The sequence below is a fragment of the Carcharhinus amblyrhynchos genome, chromosome 12, assembly GCF_965287045.1.
Source record: "Carcharhinus amblyrhynchos chromosome 12, sCarAmb.v2.hapA, whole genome shotgun sequence".
NCBI lineage: Eukaryota > Metazoa > Chordata > Chondrichthyes > Carcharhiniformes > Carcharhinidae > Carcharhinus > Carcharhinus amblyrhynchos.
The window spans coordinates 85713256-85737436 of NC_137335.1; the positions used below are offsets into that span (position 1 = coordinate 85713256).

Here is a 24181-nt window from a genome sequence, read left to right on the forward strand (position 1 = left end):
GCTCTCTGGGATACTGGCTGACTCACCCCCGACCTCCGTGCGTTGATTGGCTGAAGCCGTGAAGCATTCTGGGATACAGGCTGACTCCCCCTGACCTCCGTGCGCTGATTGGCTGAAACCGTGAAGCAATCTGGGATACTGGCTGACAGTTCTAAACTCCGAGTTTTCTGCGCTGCGTTTCTGTTGGACCATTTGCAGCTGCTGAAAATCCCTGATGTGGAGGGAGGGAAGGATTGTGTTTTTCCAAACATTTAATATTTGTTTATAATTGACGAGGGAAAATGGTTAAATGTGATCATTTTTATGGTATAAATTGATATAATATTCAATAGTTTTAGCAACTAGCCCAGGACAGGTACAGCACGGGGTTAGATACAGAGTAAAGCTCCCTCTACACTGTCCCCCATCAAACACTCCCAGGGCAGGTACAGCACGGGGTTAGATACAGAGTAAAGCTCCCTCTACACTGTACCCCATCAAACACTCCCAGGGCAGGTACAGCACGGGGTTAGATACAGAGTAAAGCTCCCTCTACACTGTCCCCCATCAAACACTCCCAGGGCAGGTACAGCACGGGGTTAGATACAGAGTAAAGCTCCCTCTACACTGTACCCCATCAAACACTCCCAGGACAGGTACAGCACGGGGTTAGATACAGAGTAAAGCTCCCTCTACACTGTACCCCATCAAACACTCCCAGGACAGGTACAGCACGGGGTTAGATACAGAGTAAAGCTCCCTCTACACTGTCCTCCCATCAAACACTCCCAGGACAGGTACAGCACGGGGTCAGATACAGAGTAAAGCTCCCTCTACACTGTCCCCCATCAAACACTCCCAGGACAGGTACAGCACGGGGTTAGATACAGAGTAAAGCTCCCTCTACACTGTCCCCCATCAAACACTCCCAGGACAGGTACAGCACGGGGTCAGATACAGAGTAAAGCTCCCTCTACACTGTCCCCCATCAAACACTCCCAGGACAGGTACAGCACGGGGTTAGATACAGAGTAAAGCTCCCTCTACACTGTCCCCCCATCAAACACTCCCAGGACAGGTACAGCACGGGGTTAGATACAGAGTAAAGCTCCCTCTACACTGTCCCCCATCAAACACTCCCAGGACAGGTACAGCACGGGGTTAGATACAGAGTAAAGCTCCGTCTACATTGTCCCCATCAAACACTCCCAGGACAGGTACAGCACGGAGTTAGATACAGAGTAAAGCTCCCTCTACACTGTCCCCCATCAAACACTCCCAGGGCAGGTACAGCACGGGGTTAGATACAGAGTAAAGCTCCCTCTACACTGTCCCCCATCAAACACTCAGAACAGGTACAGCACGGGATTAGATACAGAGTAAAGCTCCCTCTACACTGTCCCCATCAACACTCCCAGGACAGGTACAGCACGGTGGCACAGTGGTTAGCAGTGGTGCTTCACAGCTCCAGGGACCTGGGTTTGATTCCCGGTTCGGGTCACTGTCAGTGTGGAGTTTGCACATTCTCCTCGTGTCTGCATTGGTTTTCTCCCACAGTTCAAAGCTGTGCGGGTTAGATTGATTGGCCATGCTGAAATTGCCCCTTAGTGTCCTGAGATGCATAGGTTAGAGGGATTAGCGGGTAAAATATGTTGGGATATGGGGGTAGGGCCTGGCTGGATTGTTGTCGGTGCAGACTCGATGGGTCGAATGGCCTCTTTCTGCACTGTAGGGTTCTATGATTATGATTTTAAAGCTCTCTCTACACTGTCCCCCATCAAACACTCCCAGGACAGGTACAGCACGGGGTTAGATACAGAGTAAAGCTCCCTCTACACTATCCCCCATCAAACACTCCCAGGACAGGTACAGCACAGGGTTAGATACAGAGTAAAGCTCCCTCTACACTATCCCCCATCAAACACTCCCAGGACAGGTACAGCACGGGATTGGGTAACAATCCTGTTTCTGTGGGAACGTTTAGCTGATTTGCTGGTGCAGCTTCAAACTAATTGATGCCAGTGGGGAGAAGGCTGTGACATTGGCAGCTCAACCACTCTTTGCAATGTGATGCTCTGACACTAGGTGGTGGCATGAGCTCAGTACCAGGAGGACAATCTCTGCTGATTTAAGGTTGCAAAGGTTTAAACAAAGTCTCTGTTTTTTACTACTACATAATACATGATACTGAAACATAGTAGATACTGACTCAGATCTAATGCGCGCTGATTGTCTCATCATCTGTTTGGCTGAGTCACCGTGTTCCGACTATTATCCCCAGGTTCCAATTCAAGCTGACATTTTGATGCTGCAGTAAAGGACTTCCCCATAATTAGAGGTGCCATCTCTCAGGATAATTATTAACCTAGTTACCAAAGATCCATGTGCTTTTACAAATGATGCATTCACACCTTTTGAAGAAGGACAGTGAAAGTGTCCTGGCCAACAGCCCTCCCTCATTCAAAACAACACAAAACATTTCTTTATAAATCAGCTGCTGAACTATTGTTTGTGGGAGCTTGCTATGCACAAATTGACTGCAACAGTGACTGTTTTTCAAATGTGTGTCATTAACTGTGGACAAAACTGAAGTTATGAGAATATACTATATCGATGGAAATTTTTTTCTTTGTATATTTCAATGTAATTTCTGACATTCAGATTGATAATAATAACTGCCTAATAAATCTGTCAGCCGGGATTCTCCCAAAAATATTCAAAGTGCTGAATCCATGAAAAAACTGGAGTAAATCCTGCTGGTTTTTTTTGGTAGAATTTTCAAAATAATCTCCCACATCACAGAACACCCTAGCGTGAATCAATAAAAATCTTTGGGTGGGGCTTACTCCCACTGGAGAGGCTGGCAGCGTAGTGCTGAGCACATGTGCCGATTTGTCATAGCGGAAATCGATGCAGTGCACAGTACCCTGCACTGCTGGCCTGCCAATCGCTGGCCTGCTCAATTGCTGGCCAGCAGAGCAACCCCCCATCGCAGTTCTTCCAATTCCTCCCCACCACCCAATTGCTGATCTTCCAGACATCTCCAGGCCTGCAACTATGCACCCAATGCCCAGCCCCAGTCTCTCTGCTCTCGCATCCCAACAGACCCTTGGCACTGCTTGTTGCCTGATGACCCCTAGGCATTGCCATTTCACCCCTTGGGCAGTACCAGGGAGCCAGGCTGGCACTGTCAAGCTGGCAATGCCCAGGGGCACCATCCTGACCCCCGACCTCCTGTATCAAATTTGAGAAGAACAAGATAGACCAGAATTGATGGATTACAGTGGGATTGGCGCATTCTTGGGCTGGAAGATGTTACAGATTTAGGAAGAGGCAAGGTGATGGAGAGATCTGAAAGCTAAAATGAACAAACAGGCACACACATAGACACAGATACAAACGTCCTCTGCAAACCAAAGGAATATGTTCAAGTCTTGTACATTTTTTGAATTACCTGGGATATTAAAGTACCTACAATTCTCCATTATTTCCTCATGGCAATGCCTCAGCCAATTAGAGTGAACTTGCTAATCCTTGACCCTGCTCCACATTTAATACGATAATGGCTGATCTCACCTCAGCCTCAACCCCACTTTCCTACCCCTTCTTGATAACCACCCTTCACTCCAGCGGGATCAGGCTCTCATCTCCCCTCAAGTGGGGAGCTATTGTAAACCCTGCTGGAGTGAAACACTCATGGTGGCGTGTTGTGGGGGGCGGGGGGGGAAACAGGGACGGGCTAGTGGACCCGGGACATTCCTGGGATTTAAATTAGAACCTTAATATTGGCGCAGAGCTGGCAATGCTGCAAATCCTGCGTCCGGAGATGCACAGACACCATGGCGCCCAGTGGCGAGCCACGAAACAGCCTCCATTTATGTCTCCCGGCTGGGATAATCACCCCCATCGTGTTGAAATTACACCCATCTACCAGTGATGGTGCTACTATGCCTCCACTGGAGAGAGAGAGGGCAATTATCTGATAAATACCACAAAGTGTCCCAGAGTTAACCACACAGAAAACACATGTATTTCCCTTCATCTCACCCTACCAGTATAACCTTCTAAATAAACAAAGAGAATGGAGGAAAAACTCAGCAGGGCTGACAGCATCCACGGAGAGAGAAACACAGTTAACATTTCGAATTCCATATGACTCTTCTTCAGAAATAAGTTTCTTCATAATTCCTTAGTGAATTTCTTGTTCATTATTCTCTATTGATGGCCTCTGGTTATGTCCTTCCTGTAGTGCAAACCTTACATCTACCCCGAAGATAGATTGAGCAGCTTAGGCCCAGTGCCAGAATATTGAATAAATCTGAGGAGAAGATGGACAGATAGGGTTATGGAGAAGGGGCATGAAAGTGGGGTTGAGGCTGAGGTGAGATCAGCCATGATCATATTGAATAGCAGAACTGGCTCAAGGGTTAGCAAGTTCACTCTGATTAGCTGAGGCATTGCCATGAGAAAACACTTGGAATACTGTGTGCAATTCTGGTCACCCTATTATAGAAAGAATATTATTAAACCAGGAAGAGTGCAGGAAAGATTTACTAGGATGCTACTGGGGCTTGATAGACTGAGTTATAAAGATAGACTGGGACTTTTTTCTCTGGAGCGCAGGAGGCTGAGGTGTGATCTTATAGAAGTCTATAAAATAATGACAGCCACAGATCAGCTAAATAGTCAATATCAGTGCTTTAATATTCCAGGTCATTCAAATAATGTACAAGACTTAAACATATTCCTTTTGTTTGCAGAGGGTGTGTGTGTGTGTGTGTGTGTGTCTTTGTCTATTTGTGTGTGTGTGTGTGTGTGTGTGTGTGTGTGTGTGTGTGTGTGTGTGTGTGTGTGTGTGTGTGTGTTTGTTTATTTTTGCTTTCGGATCTCTCCATCACCTTGCCTCTTTCTAAATCTGTAACATCATTCAGCCTGAGAACGCTCCAACCCATTATGGTCCATCTTGTTCTTCCCAAATTGGTGGCTGTGCCTCCAGCAGCTCGGGCCCCAAATTCCCACCCCAAAACTCTGCCTCCCACCTGCATCCTCCACTATGTGTAGGAGGAGAGTTAAGAGAAAAATCAGGAGGGCAAAAAGGGGACACAAGATTGTTTTGGCAGAAAAGGCAAAGGAGAATCCAAAGAGCTTCTACAAATACATAAAGGGCAAAAGAGTAACAAGGGCCTCTTAAGGATCAACAAGGTCATCTATATGCGGATCCACAAGAGATGAGTGAAATCCTAAATGAATATTTCTCATCAGTATTTACTGTTGAAAAAAGCATGGATTTTAGGGAACTTGGGGAAATAAATAGAGATGTCTTGAGGAGTGTACATATTATCGAGAAGGAGGTGCTGGAAGTCTTAAAGCGCTTTAAGGTAGATAAATCCCCAGGATCTGGTAAAGTGTATCCCAGGATATTGTAAGAAGCTAGAGAGGAAATTGCAGGTCCCCTAGCCGAGATATTTGAATCATCAATAGTCACGAGTGAGGAGTTGGGATGTCTTGCTGAAGTTGTACAAGACATTGGTAAGGCCACACTTGGAATACTGTGTGCAATTCTGGTCACCCTATTATAGAAAGAATATTATTAAACTAGGAAGAGTGCAGAAAAGATTTACTAGGATGCTACCGGGACTTGATAGAACAAGTTACAAGGATAGACTGGGACTTTTTTCTCTGGAGCGCAGGAGGCTGAGGTGTGATCTTATAGACGTCTATAAAATAATGACAGGCACAGATCAGCTAAATAGTCAATATCTTTTCCCAAAAGTAAGGGAGTCTAAAATTAGAGGGCACAGGTTTAAGGTGAGAGGGGAGAGATACAAAAGTGTTCAGAGGGGCAATTTTTTCACACAAAGGGTGGTAAGTGTCTGAAACCAGACGCCAGAGGTAGTAGTATAGGCGGGTACAATTTTGTCTTTCCAAAAGCATTTAGATAGTTACACGGGTACGATGGGTGTAGGGGGATATGGCCAAATGCGGGCAACTGGGATTAGCTTAGGGGTTTGAAAAAAAGTGGATGGGATGGACAAGTTGGGCTGAAGGGCCTATTTCCATGCAGTAAACCTCTATGACTTTATTCTGTTTCTCCTTAAACATCCCTCTTTGGCAAGCTTTTGGTCACCTGCACCAAGGTCTCTTTAAGTGGCTCATTGTCAAATTATCCCTCATCACACTCCTGTGAAACATCTTGGTGAATCTGTACTATGTTAAAGGTACTATATAAATGCAAGTTATTATTGGTTGTTAGTTACAGAGGGTCCATTTTTCATTAAGAGAATTTCTCACAAGGAGATGGTACTTGAAGCAAAAGGGAATGGAACAAACAAATTGCCTGTTGCAGACACTCCATCTAGACTCTCAGGGATTTCAAGATATTAAGTTTTAAAAGTTTTTTGTGGAACAAAGTCTTTTCCAGACCTGGTAATGTGCCCACAGGTTACTCAATGGCATCAAAGAAGAACTTTAAGGATACTGGGAATTGCTGATTGATTCCTATCCTTCACAAGTCAAGAACTGTTATGTGTATTCTTACAAAAATGTACTTATTTTATACTCAATTCTCATTTCTAATTTATATGAATGTTTATGCACGTGAATTATTTTTTAAAGTAGTAAATAAACTACTACTCCATCTGTAACTGAAGAGAGCCTGGTTAAACTGTCTCCTTTTAATGCATAAATATTGGGAAAAGGAATCCCCAAAGGGAGGAATCCTTTAGATTAATCTTGTTGCAGTCATTAGAGGGGATAGAATACAGAGAGGGAGCCGGTTCAACCCTCCTCACTGGGGCACATCAATTAGAAGGTGTCCTAGCTAGATGTTGGCAAATTGGGATATTCTTTGGGATTTTAACAAACTGTGGGCTTGGGCCGAGATAATTCCCACCAAGGGGACGGAGGGTAACAAATTGAGGGAATCTTGTCCTGGTTAACACATTTTAAGGAACGTAACATGAGGAGTGGTCATAAGACAATGGAAATAGTTTGACCTTATTTATTCTATCAAAACACTTCAAGATTTTGCATCCCTCTATTAAATCCTGTCTTATCTTCCATTTGCAGGAGAATGGAATTAATACATTGGCATGTTACACAGGAAGGGTTTACAGAATTGTGGACATTGCTTCTCTTCCAACAAGGCTCTGAGAACCCAGAGCTGGAAGAACACCTCTTTTTTGACAGATCCTTCTTTCACCGTGGAGGGTGATGGTGATGCTGGTAGGGTGGGAGTGGGAGGAGGGGGGAGACAAGGGGTTTATGTCGGGCGATTTAGAGAGCACAATGTGATTTGCACATATGAGAGACCTGAACTTAGCAGGGCTATTTGAACTCAGTGTTGAGTTTAAACAGATCCCATCTCCACTGGAGCAAGGTCCCTTTCCTGGAGTGTGTCACCTACAAATTTTAGGAATAGATGTGACACAAAACGTGGATAAAGTATGTGGAACTGTCAAGCTGTCGAGATTTTTAAATGCCCTACACTCTTAATCTTGAAAAAAAATCAAAAGGTCTGCTATGTTCCTGAGTTGAAAAAAATCTGTGCTTGCAATTGGACTAGCTGATTGTTAGCAATAATGTGTGAGATACCAGCGTTGGACTGGGGTGGCACAGTAAGAAGTCTCAAAACACCAGGTTAAAGTCCAAGAGGGGAGGAGTGGTTCTTTAACCTGATGTTGTGAGATATTTGCTTTGTTAATATAAGCATGAGGGTTATCATTTATAATATTATTGCTGCTTGACTACTTCCTAAAAATTCATATATGGGACTTGGGCGTCGCTGGTTGGCCAGCATTTATTGCCCATCCCTAGTTGCCCTTGAAAAGGTGGTGATGAGCCGCCTTCTTAAATCGCTGCAGTCCATGTGCTGTGGGTTGACCCACAATGCCGTTAGGGAGGGAATTTCAGGATTGTGACCCAGTGACTGTGAGGGAACGGTGATATATTTCCAAGTCAGGATACAAGTGGCTCAGAGAGGAACCTGCAGGTGGCGGTGTTCCCATGTACTTGCTGCCCTTGTCATTCTAGATGGAAGTGGTTGTGGGTTTGGAAGGTCTGACTAAGGAGCTTGGGAGAATTGCTGCTACTGAGCATCAGTGATTGATGGATTGATTGTTTGCGGATGTGGTGCCAATCAAGTGAGCTGCTTTGTCCTGGATAATCTTCCATAACCTATCATAGTTGGAAGAGCACTGTAACTTCAATATTTGATTGACAGTGCCAAGTAATTATAAAAAAAACCTAGTGGCATCTGATGTCGGTCTAGGAATACAGATATTTGTTTTTATAATGGATTAGGTACTCAGTGGCATGGTGAATGTAAGGGCAAATTGTGGAAGTGGGCAGCATGATAAGTATGAGTTGGTGCTAAATTGACATAGATGCTATAAGGGGTTTTGGGGATTGGTGGGGGTATAGGTTGGCATGGAGAGTATGAGGGTCCATGGAGTGGGGAAATGGCATACAAAGCTGTGGAGTGAATAGAGGGCTCTAAATTGGCATGGAAGGTATGAGGAGCTATGGGGGTCATGGGTGGTGACAGGAGTTAACATTGATAGGCTATTGGTATCAATTTGCAAGTCCTGATGGTTTTAACAAAGGTGAAGGAATCCTTTACCATGTAAGTGGAAACCCTGCTCCGAACTGGTTGTAGCAGTTTACTCACATAGTACAGAACCAGTCAAAGATAAGACTGGATGCAAAAAAGGCGAGATCTGGGGGAGGAATGTGGTGGGGGCAAAAATCAGGAGAGTGGGAGTGTGGGGGGGAGGAACATTGAGGTGAGCTGGGGTTGGGGGGGATATCGAGGCTAGCCCAGACATGTTTGGGGGACCAGCGATTGAGCTGGCTAACTATCAGGAGGCTGGCTGTGTGGGGTCACTGCGTATACGTTGATCTTGGTGCTGACAGATCAGCACACATGCAGTAGCACACTCAGTGCTTTGCTGCCAACCTCTCCAGCAGGTATAGACCCCCCGTCCCCATGTTGGTGCACACTGCGATACACAGAGTGTGGGAGATTCAGTTTGAAACTCTCGCTGAAAAAAATATGATTTACTCCAGCTCTTATGCAAATTCGACACTTGGAATTTTGTTTGGGAGAATCGCACCACATATTTTTGACGGAACGACACATCGCCTCCGAATCCTTGCATATTTCTGATACATAGATGATACTTTTGCTGTATTTGAATCTGCAGCTACATGTTAGAATTCCCTTACAACCATAACGAGCCCCACTCTGTGCTCAAATTTACCTTTTGAACTGGACCAGAAAAATGAGTTCCTTTTCCTCAATGTGCTAGTCGGGAAATCTGCCAGTGGGTTCTCTGTGACTGCCCACCACAAGCCTCCCTTCACTGGTCAATATATACATTGGGATTCCCAATTTTCCATGTGCTAGTAAGATTGGCCTTATTGGCAGTTCCTTAAATAGTGCTCACCGGGGAAGTTTGGCGCTGAAATCAGATGAATCAAAACCTTCCTGTGGGATAACGGCTGCCCCAATCGGATCATTTCATGCTGCCTATCGCACAAACCCATGACTGGGCCTAGGGCTGCCATGTTCAGTCCTCAAAGTGTCCAGTGTCACATTAGCCTGGAAGGGTAAAGTATCTCAGAGATTTGAAGATGAAGTGAATCATTTTAGTTGCTACTTTGCAACAGCAACACAAGTGTTATTCTCCAGTAACTGAATGCTGCCATCAAGCCAACCAGACATTCAGCTTTTTTACACAAATGAGGAACGTGGTAGATGAATTTCAGTGCCAGCGTGATGCCAGGTGTGTGGGCCGCACGTCCCAGTGACTGGCGGATTGTATCAAACAGCATGTCTCTTTGGCTACTCAACCATGCTGTACTTGAAAATCTCAAAACAGCATCCAAAATTAGACATGATTCTACAACCAGACAGCTAAACAATCCTAATTGTGCAAAGAATTACATTGACAACTAATTGGAGATTATCAACTGTGTGGCTCATGGTAGCAACCACATACATTCACACACAGGACCCTGTCCTTTGCAGACAGAAGGAAAATATCCACACTGTAGAACAGGAATTCCTGGGATCATTTCCTCTGGCAATGCCTTACCTAATCCACGTTAACCTATCTGGTTCGAATTTAAAACAAAATCTTGGCAGTTAGCTGTTCCTTGGTGTATCCTCCATGGCAACACCCCCACCAATGAGTCTATAGACAACCAATCAGTACTCTCTTCTCATGCAGTATCAATAATTGGTACTTTACAATTGGTACTCTTGTATATTGATGAGTGCAAGTCTAAAAGTTTTGACAGTGTCTTTATTTTTAGCGATATAGGAGCAGAATTAGGCTATTCAGCCCATTGAGTCTGCTGCATCATTTGATCATGGCTGATATGCTCTTCATCCCCATTTTCCAACCTTCTCCCCATAACCCTTCAACCCATTACCAATTAAAAATCTAACTCCTCTAAATTGACTCACTGCCCCACCATCCATCGCACTTTGGGGTAGTGAATTCCACAGATTCACAACCTTTTGGGAGAAGTAGTTTCTCCTCAACTCTGTTTTAAATTTGCTACCCCTTATCCTAAGTCTATGACCTCTCGTTCTAGAATGCCCCACAAGAGGAAGCATCCGCTCCACAACCATTTTATCCATACCTTTTATACCTCAATTTGATCTTCTCTCATTCTTCTAAATTCCAGACAATATAGGCCTGAACTGTTCAATCTCTCCTCATACGGCAAACCCCTCATTCCTGGAATCAATCTAGTTCACAACCACTGTATGTATCACAAACTGCTCAATGGTGAATGAATTGCTTTTCGAAGTGTAGTCATTGTTGTAATGTAGGAAATGTAGCAACCAATTTGCACACAGTAAACTCTCATAAATATCAATTTGAACATCATCAGATAATCTGTTTTTGTGATATTCACTGAGGGATAAATATTGGCTAAGACATCAAAGATAGCTCCCTTGGTCATCTCTGAATTAGCATTATCGGGTCTGGAGAGGGCCACCAGTTTAAAGTTTTATTGAGAACTCAGTATCTCAAACAGTGCAGCACTCCCACTGTACTGCACTGGAAGTATCAACCTTTATTTCTGCGCTTAAGTCTTGGATAGTGGACATGGATCTGCAACCTTAGGACTCAAGATGAGAGGTGACACCAGCTGAGCCACTCCTGGCACCTAATCGGCATTGCATAGAACTGCAATCATATGAATTATTGGAATAGCAATGAGTACAGCTGAGTGTTTTTAATGAGCACATCTAGAATTGTGTGCAATGTTGGTACAGTGGTGAGTACAGCTGTCTTCCATGCAGTTGATGCAGGGTTAAGTCCCAGTAAGAACATTAATTTTGCAGTCACTTCATTGCAGTGTTAATGTAAGCCTTACTTGTGACTAATAAAAACTTCATGAATTTCCAGGGGAACTCTGATACTCTGCCTCTTGGCTGGGAGTTAGAACATGGTCAGTTCATGCCTACTCAAGGACTCAAGACATACTCTGACACTTTAGTGCAGTCCTCACTACTGAATGGATTGAGGTGCCTTTTTTCAGTTGAGACGTTCAAGCCACCTTTTGCCTGTTTAGGTAGGAGATCATGTTGTTCTATTAGAAGAGGAGCAAGTAAGTTCTGACAGCATCTCTCCCTCATCAAAACAGAATAGAACAAAGAACAATAGCAATGAGTACAGCTGAGTGTTTGTTTTTAATGAGCACATCTAGAATTGTGTGCAATATTGGTACAGTGCCTAGTAATAACTGGTCATTCATCACTTTACAATCTGTGGGATCATGTTGTGCTGCCCTATTTCCTTTGTTACAGGAGTGACTACACTTGAAATACATTTCACTGGCTGCAAAGCTTTGGGATGTGCTGCAGTAGTGAAAGGTGTTGTACAGATCCAAATCTTTCTTCTAAGAATTCCAGAACTTGCCCATGTTAGAACATAGAACATTACAGCGCAGAACAGGCCCTTCGGCCCACGATGTTGCGCCAACCAGTTAAAAAGCAATGACCCTCTAACCTAAACCAAACCCTTTCCATCCATAAACCTATCCACAGATCTCTTAAACGCCCCCAAACTAGGCGCATTTACAACTGCAGCAGGCAGGGCATTCCAATCCCTCACCACCCTCTGGGTGGTGGGGTTCTCACCCACTCATCCCCATTCTTGGCGTGTGACCCGCCCCGAACTTTGACCCATCAGCCAGACGTTCCATCACCGAATTAAAATAAATTACTGAATGAGGCAAAACAAGTTAGCATGTGATTAAAATTTTTATTTTATTTTAAAAGAAATTTTGACAGGTTACAGAACAAAATCAGCCAAGCCATCCATGTACTAAGGCACTTAGAATGTGCTCAGTGATAAAAACCAATAGTTTAGCTTATAACATAATGTCACATTAAATACCCATAAAAGAGACTATTATACAATGTAAGAACTTTTAAAAACAGACAAATAATCTGGTTTGGCTGTACAAACAAGAACAAAGCATGAAATTTAAAACAGAAAGAGACTAGGGGTCTTTTTTTTTTGGAAAATATATATGTATATTGCAACACTTTACAAAAACACATAAGTTGTAGAACCATGTGCTGATTCTAGACAGTGTACATTTTCTTCCAGTTATTTACAACCAATACAATTTATAAATCAAATTTACATTCATTTGTTGTACATCTAAGAGATCCTCCGTCTACAAGACGAAAGACAAAGTCAAGAGAACAGTAAGCTTTTCCTTAAGCAGCTGCCAGGTCAGGTTGTCAGTTGTGCAGGACAGTCTGGAGTGCTGCTCTGCTTTCCTGGGGTAACTGATCAGACATTAACTTTCAGTCGTATTGACCAAAACACTGCCCGAATGAAATCTAGACAGCCTTGACTGGCTGATTCATTATTGGTGAGAACAGCAGAGGGGGAGGGACAGGCTAACCAAATTAACTAGAAAATAAATATTTGAGAAATTTGATTTCATACTTGCAAAGTACGTGGCAAATTTGTGGGGATTATTTTTTTATGCAGGAAAATGTTCTGCCAGGAAACTGTAAAAGATTAAATGTGCACTTTTGTTCTCTCCCTTGTTTTATTGTGTGTTTCAGACCCTTTTTAAAAGGTACTGTTCCTGTCATAAGGGATGTGGCGGGAGTGTGTGGAATGCCAGCCATTTCTCTCACCTTCTCCTCAATAAAGAAAGGAGGATGAGAAATAGGAGAAGATGGATCTCCTTCAGGTTCCCTAGCCACACAAGAATTCAAAGAGAAGGAGGAAAAAAAAATGTTACAGTTCCCAGTTTTAGCAGGTTTTTGAATGGGGTTGAATATGTGTGGCAGGTGTCTGAGGTAAGTCTGAAAAAGCAGCCCTCAATACAGCACAACATGGGACAGTTCATCTGGCAGCGTGCTGGGTTTTACATATCGTTTACCAACATCTGGCAACACGCTACGTTTTACACATCGTGCATCACGTACCAACATCCGGCAATCTGGTTTTACATGTCATCATTTACCAGCATCCAGCAGTGCGCTGAGTTTTACATATCATCGTTTACCAGCATCGGACAGTGCACTGAGTTTTACATATCATCGTTTACCAGCATCCAGCAGTGCGCTGAGTTTTACATATCATCGTTTACCAGCATCGGACAGTGCGCTGAGTTTTACATATCATCGTTTACCAGCATCCAGCACTGCGCTGAGTTTTACACATCATCGTTTACCAGCATCGGACAGTGCGCTGAGTTTTACATATCATCGTTTACCAGCATCGGATAGTGCGCCGAGTTTTACATATCATCGTTTACCAGCATCAGACAGTGCACTGAGTTTTACATATCATCGTTTACTAGCATCGGACAGTGCACTGAGTTTTACACATCATCGTTTACCAAAATCTGTAGCACGCTGAGTTTTACACATCATTTACTAGCATCTGGCAGCGCGCTGAGTTTTACATATCATCGTTTACCAATATCTGGCAACTGGGTTTTACATATCGTTTACCAACATCCCCTTCTTCACAGTTTATGTGAGGACATTAAATTCATAATGACTTTAGTGCTCCTTCAATGACCTGGAACCCTTTACTCTGAATCCTGCCACTTTCCAATATACAGGAAAGTCAAGCTCCAACAGGAGCTACCGCCAATCACCTGTTTGGTATCTGGCAGAAAATTGCCCTGGCATTTGTAACTCTGGCATCCCATCTGTGCCCTAAACACTCTCCATTCCTTGGCTACCAAGCAACCTCAGTTAGCCAAAGGGAATGAGCTGCACCATCATAGTGTCTGCCCCTTCCCTCTCATTCTAATCGCTGTGCTTTCTCCCATACAGATAATAAACATTCATAGAAAAGATCCATTTCGAACATTTCCAATCGCTTCCTTCAAGGTTAGAAACAGTAAACATAAGTGTCAAAACACAAAGTTCACACGCAGATACCAAATCTCTAATTTCACCTTTCTTTTGATAACTTGAAAGAAATTTGAGTCAATTGGATGGATAAGAGGGAGATCATGTTTTGGCACATGGTGCGGAGGACACACAGTTCCCCATCTCACAGGTCAGCATGCTGAACTACAACTGGAGCTCATTCACCCTCTTCCCAGTGAGGTTTTCAGATCGAGGCCTTCCCCTCTGTTTTGAGATACCCATCAAGTCTTGGGCCATTTATATCTATCTGGTCTAAAAATCATCATCATTTGCCACTCTGAAGGTCACTGAGGGTGGGGAGGTTAGGGAGTGTTGCTAGTGAGGCGATTGCAAAACATATGAGAATACATTTGCATGTATAAAGCACCTTAAGATCTTATAGGCCACAAATTGCTCCTTAAGAGGGAGGTACAATTTGCCCAGAGAGTCCCCACAAGTGATCAGCTTTCAAAGCCGGAGAGAGCCGTGGGTGAATGTAGGATTCAGGCTAAGTGGGTGAAAAGTCAAGACCATGGAATCTATTCCACTTCAACCCACACAAATCTCCTCCATCATTGGGCTGGACTATTCCAGGAGGAGAGAGAGGTCCTATTGCAGAATGGTGTTCAGTAGCTGCCTGTAATTTTACAACACTCCCAGCCACCAGCTTTCCCTCTCTCGCCCAGTGGGAAAGGTGCAATCCATCCAGTGACTAACCTGCCTCTCCACAGTTCCAGTGACTGACCTGCCTCTGTGTTGTGCAGTGAACTCAAACCTGTCTGAAAATCTTGGTCGGTCTCATTTTGTCAAACCACAGTAAAATGATCATTGTTTTGAGTACATCATAGTGCATGAGTGTGGTCAAACACCCATAAATTAACATCAGTGCTAAGAGAATTAGCAGAAGGGTGAGGGTAAAAGAGAATCCAGGAACATGACATACATTCAGGCTGGAGACTTTGTTTTGTCCAATGTGTCTTTTATACAGAATATCAGCTGCGTACAGCTTTAAGCCACCATCAGGACAGCTTTCAAGTTTGAACAGGTAATAATAGCAGTCATTTTCTGTAGCTACGTTAAGAAACATGTTCCCTTTTGCAGTCTACCTTTGCTTCCTCACAAAAGGGAGGAAAGTGGAAACTGGTTTGTAAAGGGTTGGAGAACAATCTCCTGACCACAATTCTCAGTATGGGTGAACATGAGAGCGACGCATGACACTGACCACCTATCTGACAGCACATTGGCAGCAAGAAGTTAATGAAATTGGTTTTGCTCTAACCTTTTAAAAGTACCCTTAATTCTGTCTGCGTTCAGTTTCCGTCCCACTGCCATCACATCATCATTTCTCTCTCTTTTTCTCCCTCTCCAGCCACAACAAAAGAAGCCAGCCTGCCTCCACTGAGAAAGAATCTTTTAAAAAATTACTTAGATATTAAAACTTCTCTTTTTTGTTTGATTGTTTTTGTTGTTGCACGGTCAGCCCTCTGTTGAACATCCGCATCTGACAGGAAGGTGCACAGAACACACGTTAAGTTCGGCGTTGCCTCGGTAGCGATTCCACAAACGCACCGTCTTCAACACGTGACAATCAGGGTCTCTCTCGGAGCCTCTCATTGCTTCCTTTATGGCCGATGGAACCTGAGGAGGAGAGGAGGACAAGGATTGAGCCCTCATCTGTGTCAACACCAATGACCTGTATTTATATAGCACCTGGGATATCCTAAAAGCACCCACCCCCCCAGGGGAGCATCATTAAACAAAATCTGACCCCAGAGCCACATAGGGAAACATTAGGACAGATGGACAAAAGACAGGAACAGGGGAGCGGTGGGGGAATTGGGGAACACAGTTCTGTATGCAGCAAGAATTTTGTTTTGCAGGCTACAGTTTAATGGCTGAGTAATGTTGTTGATGTTCTCAGTTTGATCAGCCGGCAGTGTTTAGAACCTGGCATTTGAGAGGTGAGTGTAGGATGCCTCAAGTACCGGTAAGTGACTCATGTTCTAAAGCACACGAGGTCAGTAATTGTAGCCTGAACTGTGCAAATTCATCAGACTGGGGGAGGGAGGGAGCGAGTGGGGGGGATTGTGGGAGGACCTCATGGCATTAAGCAGCAGCGATGCCAAGGACACTCTGATAAACAAACAGTCTGCTGTGACAGAAGGTGTGAGGGGACAAAGAAAGAGAGAGAGACACACACACAGTGTGGGTGGGAGGTAGAGGGTGAGGCAACAGGAGAGAGAAAGAAAGTGACACAGTCAGACAGAGTGAAAATGACACAGAGAGAGAGAGAAAAAGGAGACAGGAACACAGCAAGGACGGAGAGAGAGAAAATTAACAGCACCCAAGGTCACTCACCTCGTTAAATGTCGGCTTTCTTCGTGGACTTCCATTTCTCGGCTTTTGAATTCGTTCAGTTCTTTCCGTATTGCAGCCTTTGTGATGAGAGAGAGAGAGAGAGAAAGGAGGTGTCACATGACTGAACACAGCAGGCCAGGAGATTTAGCTGCATCTGATTACACAGGCAGCCCCAACATCAGACTGCATCAGCCCCTCCACACCGCAGGCTGCACTGCCTCCCATCCGTTTACATCACAGGCCTTTCACTATCTGCACAATCAGACTCTTCGACACCTCCAAATCTCCTTGAAAGGTCAGTCCCACCACATACGACGTGATATTTATTTCCAACAAGCTGGGCTCGCAGGGGAAATGTTAACTCGACTTTAGATTTTCTTCTACAAGCCATTTGCATCTCCCCTCCCCCAGCAACATAAATGTTCTTGCTCCCTCCTAAAATAAATAGGCAGGACACAGCGGAGAACTCCCCTGCTCTGGGCCCTTCTGAGAGGCAGGCAGGGCCTCAGTTTAATGTGTCACCTCTGACTGTGCAGCACTCCCCCAGCACTGCACTGAAATGTCAGCCTGGAGTGAGAATTGAAGCCACAGTTTGACTCAGAGGAGAGAGACTGTCCCCCCCCCACCCCTGACTGAGACAGGCAAATGGAACAGACTGTTCACCGTGTGCAGCAACACATCCAGAAAGGTCAGCCTCATGATGACAGGCCTGTGATGACACTGCACACACTGACTTCAGTCCCTCCTTCTCAAATCAAATGCTGCAACTCCAAAGGCACAGCAACGCGCCAGCAAAGGGACCCCAGCCAAAACCAGCGACGAGCGAGGTGGGGGTGGGAAGAGGCAAATTAGCCTGATTTGAGGATGCCTCTGAATCAAGCTGACCTACAGCAGCTTCCCATTAAGTCACATCTCAACTTTAAAATTCTCATCCCTGTGTTCCAATCCTTCAAGAGCCTCACTCACTCCTCCCAATTTCAGTAACCTTCTCCAATCCACAGCCCCCTGAGACATCGACACGCCATCAGTTCCGACGGTGTTAACCAGGCTTCGTCGAAATGCTGCAGGGTTCTCACCTTGTCGGCAGGTGTTAGCCGGGTCCAGGGCTTATCCGCTCGTCGGTCGTAGTCCTGGGCCTCTGTCACTTCCACATATTCGTTAAAGCGAAGGATCCGTCGCGCTTGCAGCTCTGCGACCGTCGGCCTGAGGCTAAGCTGTTAGAAGAGACAGATTGACCAGTCATTAACCACTGAAGATCTGTTAGACCCTCAATTCAAACATTATCAGCAAGAGACTGACATTAACTGCAGAGTATAACAGGCGCTGTTCTGGATGGCACCCTCTATCAGCAGCATGATGGGCCAAACATCCTCTTTCCGTACAAATTCTGCTATCGAGTAAGCACACTGCTGCAGTAACACAATACAGTTTTGATGGGAATATAGTGATTCAGTGCGAATGCAAAATGGCAAATCAGCAACTCTGTACAATTCAGGTAGCAGTTGAGTTGGATGGAAACCCAAGTTTGGGAGGATGCAAGGGGGGACTGGTCATGGGGAAGGCCAGTTGTTAATTCACTATTGCCGGATTTGTCCAACAAATCAAAGAGGAAAATGACTGAGCAGAGACTCAAAACCCACATTGAAGCACAAAGGTCCAAATGTCCATGTGGAGGTTGGCTGATGTTATAAGAGACTGTAGTCCTCAGTACCTCTGCTCGATAACTGGCATTGGAAACATCAGGAGCCGGTTCCACCATGAAACTAGAAATCAAATTAAATTGCTCTACTTGCTCAGAGGAGATAATGATGTGCCTTTCTGTTGAGTCATTTGTTTTTCACCACACACATACACTCCTCATCTTCAAGCCGCCAAGACATTTCCATGTCCTGTTAAGAAGCTGCTTTAAGGGGCTCCCAAAACTCCATTTGATGATTGGATTCCCATCTCCACTTGCAGAGAAGGGACTGTCGGCAGTGAGGTTTGAACCTACTCCTTCTGACTTGGGACAGGGAACATGCTCTCTCAGAATGAAGCTTTGAACGTCCTAGTACTGTTGAACAGAACTTTCATTCTACGGAATTTTTTTAAAAATATGCCCATCTGACAGCTCGCCCTCTGTTCAAATCTTGTAGCTTGGGGGCAGAATCATTGGGATTGGTTGCAGTTTAGGTAATGAAAAGTGGTGTTTACCTTGCGAGTCAGTCTCCTCCTGATCTCCAGTCTTTCCTCATGTTCCTCTTCTTCATTTCGAACTGTTTTTGAACAAAAGGAGGGTCAGACTCAGTGGAAGGTTTACGCAAACGCAACAAATTCATTCAGCACGTGGTAGATATTGGGGGAATCCTCTTCCAATGGCTGTGACGTGTGTGTAGCCACCCCTTACAACAACGTCACTGTGCATTCCACTGTCTGTACCTTCCTATCTATGGTCCCACGTGACACAAGACACACGTGTTGTGTGAGGGCGGGGGGGAACACAATGGTTGGAGGGGAAACACGAGGCTCAGATGTAGGGAACTGCTGGATAGGCAGTCGCTGCACTGGTTACCTATCGGAGGATTCTTCGAGGGAGATGGGAATTCTTCATTTGGAAACACTGACAGGCTTGATATATGGGTCAGGGGAGCTGAAGCGGGTGCAAACTCCGAACACAAGCTCCCGCTCTCCGTATCCCACTGGCCACACATTTCACTCAGTTATGAGCTGAAGGATAATGAGCAGCGACTGGGTTAGCTCCAGGGCAACAACAATCTGCATTTATATAGCACCTTAGCATCACAAATTGTTCCGAGCTGTTTCATAGGAGGGTTATCAAACAAGACTGGTCAGTGAGCTACACAAATAGGCATTAAGGGCATATGATGATAACCTTGCTGAATGAGGTAGGTCTTAATGAGAGATTCAGAGGAAGAGCAAGGCGGAGAGCTTTGCGAGGGAATTCCTGAGTTAGGGCCTAGGCAGCTAGCTTGTGTGGGGGAACTGGGAGTCAGAAATAGAGAGATCCAGTGGTCTGCTTTAATGAATGGGAGCAGATTCAGTAGTAACTCCCACGTCGGAATGTTCAAAGGAGAATTGGATAAATAGATGGAGAAGGGAAAACTATCAGGAAATAAAGAATCATCCCTTCAGCTCACCAGTGGGGCTAGTTATTCTGCATGTTACACACGTGATTTATCTTTGCCAGTGATAGATGTACAAGTTAAAATATAATTTTTAATAGGATTATATATTAACTGCCTCTCCTTCCCATCCACCACCCCAAATGAGAGCAATAAAGCTTTATGCTGTATATTGTGTATGGGGCTAATTTCACTGAGACTCCAATCATCAGATGATAAAACACAATAGAAGGCCATTCAGTTCACTGAGAATGTACAGTTTCTCCAAAAGAGCTATTCAAATATCGTTTCCTCCAAGCTCTGCCCTTCTGAACATTGCTAGTGAATTCCCCCCCCACCCCCCCCGGCAGTGTATTCCAGATCAGAACAACCAGTCATGTTTAAAAAAAAACTCTTGATATCTCTGGTCTGATTCAGTATGATCTAAATGTGTCTAACCCTCCCACCAAGAAACAACCAGTTTTTCGACAATCAAAACCCCTCAGAATTTAAATTTTCTAGGAATATTCTCTGCTCCAAGTGGAATCACAAATTCTCCTCAATGCACCTGTAGCCCCTCACCCGTGACAAATCTGCAGAGTGATGTATCTTTTCCTGGGTGAAACACAAAAGGCTATCCATCTCCTCCCCACACCCCAGTACATCAGCAGCATCCGGGCAGCTGTGACATTAGCATCTGTCTGCATCCTGGTCTCCATTATGGGATTAAAATAAACTAGATCCGAATAAAAATGATTGAATTCTATAAAATGGGTGAAACTCTGTGTGGGGAGATGGGTATTTAATGATGCAGTGGGGAGGGGGGCAATAAGAGAAGGCCGGAAGTGAAATTCCCCAGTGCTGAAAGAGTTACATTGCTGCATCAGCTGCTCGGTGACGTCCCAGGGAAACCTCAGTGACGCAGTTGGGAGGTGGGGTTTTCCATCCTGGTCGTTCCCACACACCCAGAGGGGGAGGGGGAGGGAATGTGGGGGCGGATTCTCCCCCCCTCATCCAGACCATCCACCTCCCTGTACACGTGTGGTGCTCTGCGGCAGATGGACCGGTCAAAAGCTCAATTCTAAGACACTTGATCGGGCAGAAGAGACAATTCAGCAGAAGATGCAGGGAACACATCCTCTAAACAAATCTCGGCTGGCCAGATTCTCCCTCTTGCAAATAATTCCCTCTCCGCAATACTGTTTTTTGTTTTGCAAACGAGTATTATTTTCAAGTTAACATCCGCAGAGTTATTTCAATGCAGACAGCATCCCATCTTTGTATTCTGCACAGCTCCCAGGCTCCTGCTCGGAGCTGTTGGGATGCAGGAATCCTTCTGCAGTTTTGGCTGGTTGAGATTGTATTTGGTGACAGCGGGACAGACCGGTACCCCCGCACCCCCCAACTCCAATCAAAGACGCAACCGGTTAAGCGATAAGAGCAGATCTGATCCTACTTACATCTTAAGATGTTCCTCTGTTCCAATTCTTCCAGTGATGGTCTTTGGCTCAGTCTCCTGCCGAACACAATAACAATGGAATAGTGCACCATTTTCTCTTTGGGGGGGAAAAAGATAAAGAATTCCTTCTCTGATAAAGCGAAGAAGACAAAATGCTGCTGGCTGGCCAGAGAGCTCAGGGGCTGCTGGAATCTCCCGGGCTTGTTTGCTTGCTTGCTGTAGACAGAGCTGTATGACTATCAGCTTGCAATGATTTAGTGGCAGCGCCCGTTCTGCCTTTATATACACTCCAGCTGACGGCTCCGGAAGAAGGGAGGGGCGGGGGGAGAGGGGGGAGCTGGAGAGGAGGATCCAAACATCGTAACAAAAAAAAAGCCCGTCACATTATATATCCACGTGCTGCTTTCATTCTCTCTCCCTCTCTATCTGGGGACTGTCATTTCTTTTTGTGATAATAACTAACAGGATTTGCTCTCTCGTTAACACTTTATTTTTAAATTTTTCCCCGGAGATGTTTTATTTCAGAACCCTGTACATTGAGGACAGCGGCAGTCTCCCAGCCCCACCATCAAAAACAGGCATCAGTCACCCTCAGCAGACACAGCCTACAGCAACTTCCTAACCTGAGTTACCACCGTGCCCCCTGCATCAGTGAAACGCCTGCCGCAAAATGTGTGTCATTAGGTCTCTGTTCACTGCTCCAGAGGAGATAGAGGGATGGGACTGTCTCAAATATCAACACAGACAATGTTTAAACCACCACTCCCCCCCACCCCCCCCACCCGCAACAAACCAGCCAGGGCACATGCTGCAAATTGCAGTGCTTCCCCAGGCGAGGGGTCTCAGACTCAGGGGGGCTTCCCTTGTCTGGGGACACAGCAGGAAGACTGGAGCATATTTTAGCTTTCACAGCTCCTGGGTCACTAGCCTGGTGCCAGAGGCAAGGCACCAGTCTGCAACAAGCCTGCCTGACCAGGAAACTCTCCCCGCTCTTACTGTCCCACCACAGGCATGTTGGAGGGTTGACAATCAATGCGTTTGGTCCCATTGTGACTGTACCTTCTGTGGCCATCAAATCCTGGAGCAGACCTGAGGCCCAGAGCTTGTGGCTCAGAGGCAGGGATGACACCCACTATGGCATAGCTCTCTGTAAGGTTCAGAGAAACATACAAAATTACAGTGGAGTTCTGTGGAAAGGTCACTGAACTGATGGTGCCTGAGCCACAACCATAGAATCCCTATGGTGCAGAAAGAGACCATTCTGCCCATCAAATGTGCATCGACTCTCTGAAAGAGCATCCAACCCACACCACACTTGTTGCCCTAGCGCCAGAACCCTCAGCATTTACCATGGCTAATCATAGAATCCCATAGATTCCCTACAGTGCAGAAGGCCATTCAGCCCATCAAGTCTGTACTGACCACAATCCCACCAAAGCTCTATTCCCGTAATCCCACACATTCACCCCGCTAATCCCCTGACACCAGGGTCAATTTAGCATGGCCAATCAACCTAACCTGTACATCTTTCAGACCATGGGAGGTAACCAGAGCACCCGGAGGCAACCCATGCTGACAGAGGAAGAACGTGCAGACTCCACACAGACAGCCACCCAAGACGGGTCTCTGGCGCAGTGAGACAGCAGTGCGAGCCACTGGGCCAATCTGCTGAGTATTTTCAGCATTTTGTGTTTTTCTTGCTGTGTTCCTGGTGTCAGGAGCGCTGCTGGTTTACACTGACTTGTCCTATGCAAAGACTCAATATTTCATTAAAAATGAAAAAAACACAGGCACAAACTGAGAGAACTGTCCCTTTGTCTGGGCATATTAGAATCTCAAAAGTGATGTAGAGTTGTCAGCGTTGGACTGGGGTGAGCACAGTAAAGTAGTCTCACAACATCAGGTTAAAGTCCATCAGGTTTATTTGTTAGCACCTTGATGAAGGGGCAGTGCTCTGAAAGCTCATGCTACCAAATAAACTTGTTGGACTTTAACCTGGTGTTGTGAGACTACTTACTGAATCTTAAAAATGTATGACTTTTTCAGAAAAGAAAAGCACAGGGTTTTGGGTGTCAGGGCCAGGCTGGTCACCTCTAGTTGCCCTGAGAAGGTGGTGAAGGAGCCTTTTTAAATCACCCATTGAAGCAACTGTGTGGATATTTCAGAGGCAGCGTCAACCATGTTGGTGAGGGACTGGAGTCACACATCAGGTCAGGTCAGATAAAATTGATATGTTTTCTTTCTGAAAGGATGTTAATGAATAAATTGTTCCATTTTACAACAATCCAACAACTTCAAGTCACCAGCTTTGCATTTCACCCGAGTTCAAGTTCTTAGGAATAGGGCCCTGAGGGGGACTGTGGTCAGTGCAGACTCGATGGGCCAAATGGCCTCCCTCTGCAGTGTAGGGATTTTATGATATTATGCTCACTGTGGGATTTGAACTCATATTACTAACCCAGTCCTCTGAGGCAGTCCTGCTCCTTCAGATAGATATCCTGAGAGGGTGTTGATGACCAGGGACCTCCATTGGGTTGGTCCTTGATTAAGCTTGATAAATTATTGCTGCAGTTTTCCATTTCTGGCCCATTACTCCACAAACATAGCCTCAACATTATGGTAACCCAGTAAAATGTGCATTATCGGAGAGTGAGCAGAATGACAAATCGCAGGTAGCCAATCGTGGAGCACTCTTTAATTGTGATCATCTTCACTTGAACATGAAGGTAATTCCTCATTCTGTGGAATGCCACGCTTTAAACTGAAATTGAACATTTTCAAAGCAGCAGAAACAGGTTTCATGACAAGATTCTCTTGCAAGTGTTGGTGATATCCATAATACATCAACGTCAGGTTTACCCAAACATATGC

At 45.1% G+C, this 24181-nt stretch overlaps 1 protein-coding gene across 2 annotated transcripts in view; it reads right to left on the minus strand.

Annotated features, from left to right (window-relative positions):
• Window positions 1-12249: 12249 nt before the first annotated feature.
• Window positions 12250-24181, minus strand: part of phactr2 (phosphatase and actin regulator 2) — a 123206-nt gene continuing 111274 nt past the window's right edge. For both annotated transcript variants that reach the window (XM_080200864.1, XM_080200863.1), the window contains 5 exons: window positions 21312-21367; window positions 18944-19005; window positions 17827-17964; window positions 16751-16827; window positions 12250-16030 (listed from right to left, as the gene is read on the minus strand). In XM_080200864.1, coding sequence (XP_080056990.1) covers window positions 16015-16030; window positions 16751-16827; window positions 17827-17964; window positions 18944-19005; window positions 21312-21367 — 349 coding nt within the window. In that variant the 3' untranslated portion in view covers window positions 12250-16014. The remainder of the gene's footprint in view (window positions 16031-16750; window positions 16828-17826; window positions 17965-18943; window positions 19006-21311; window positions 21368-24181) is intronic.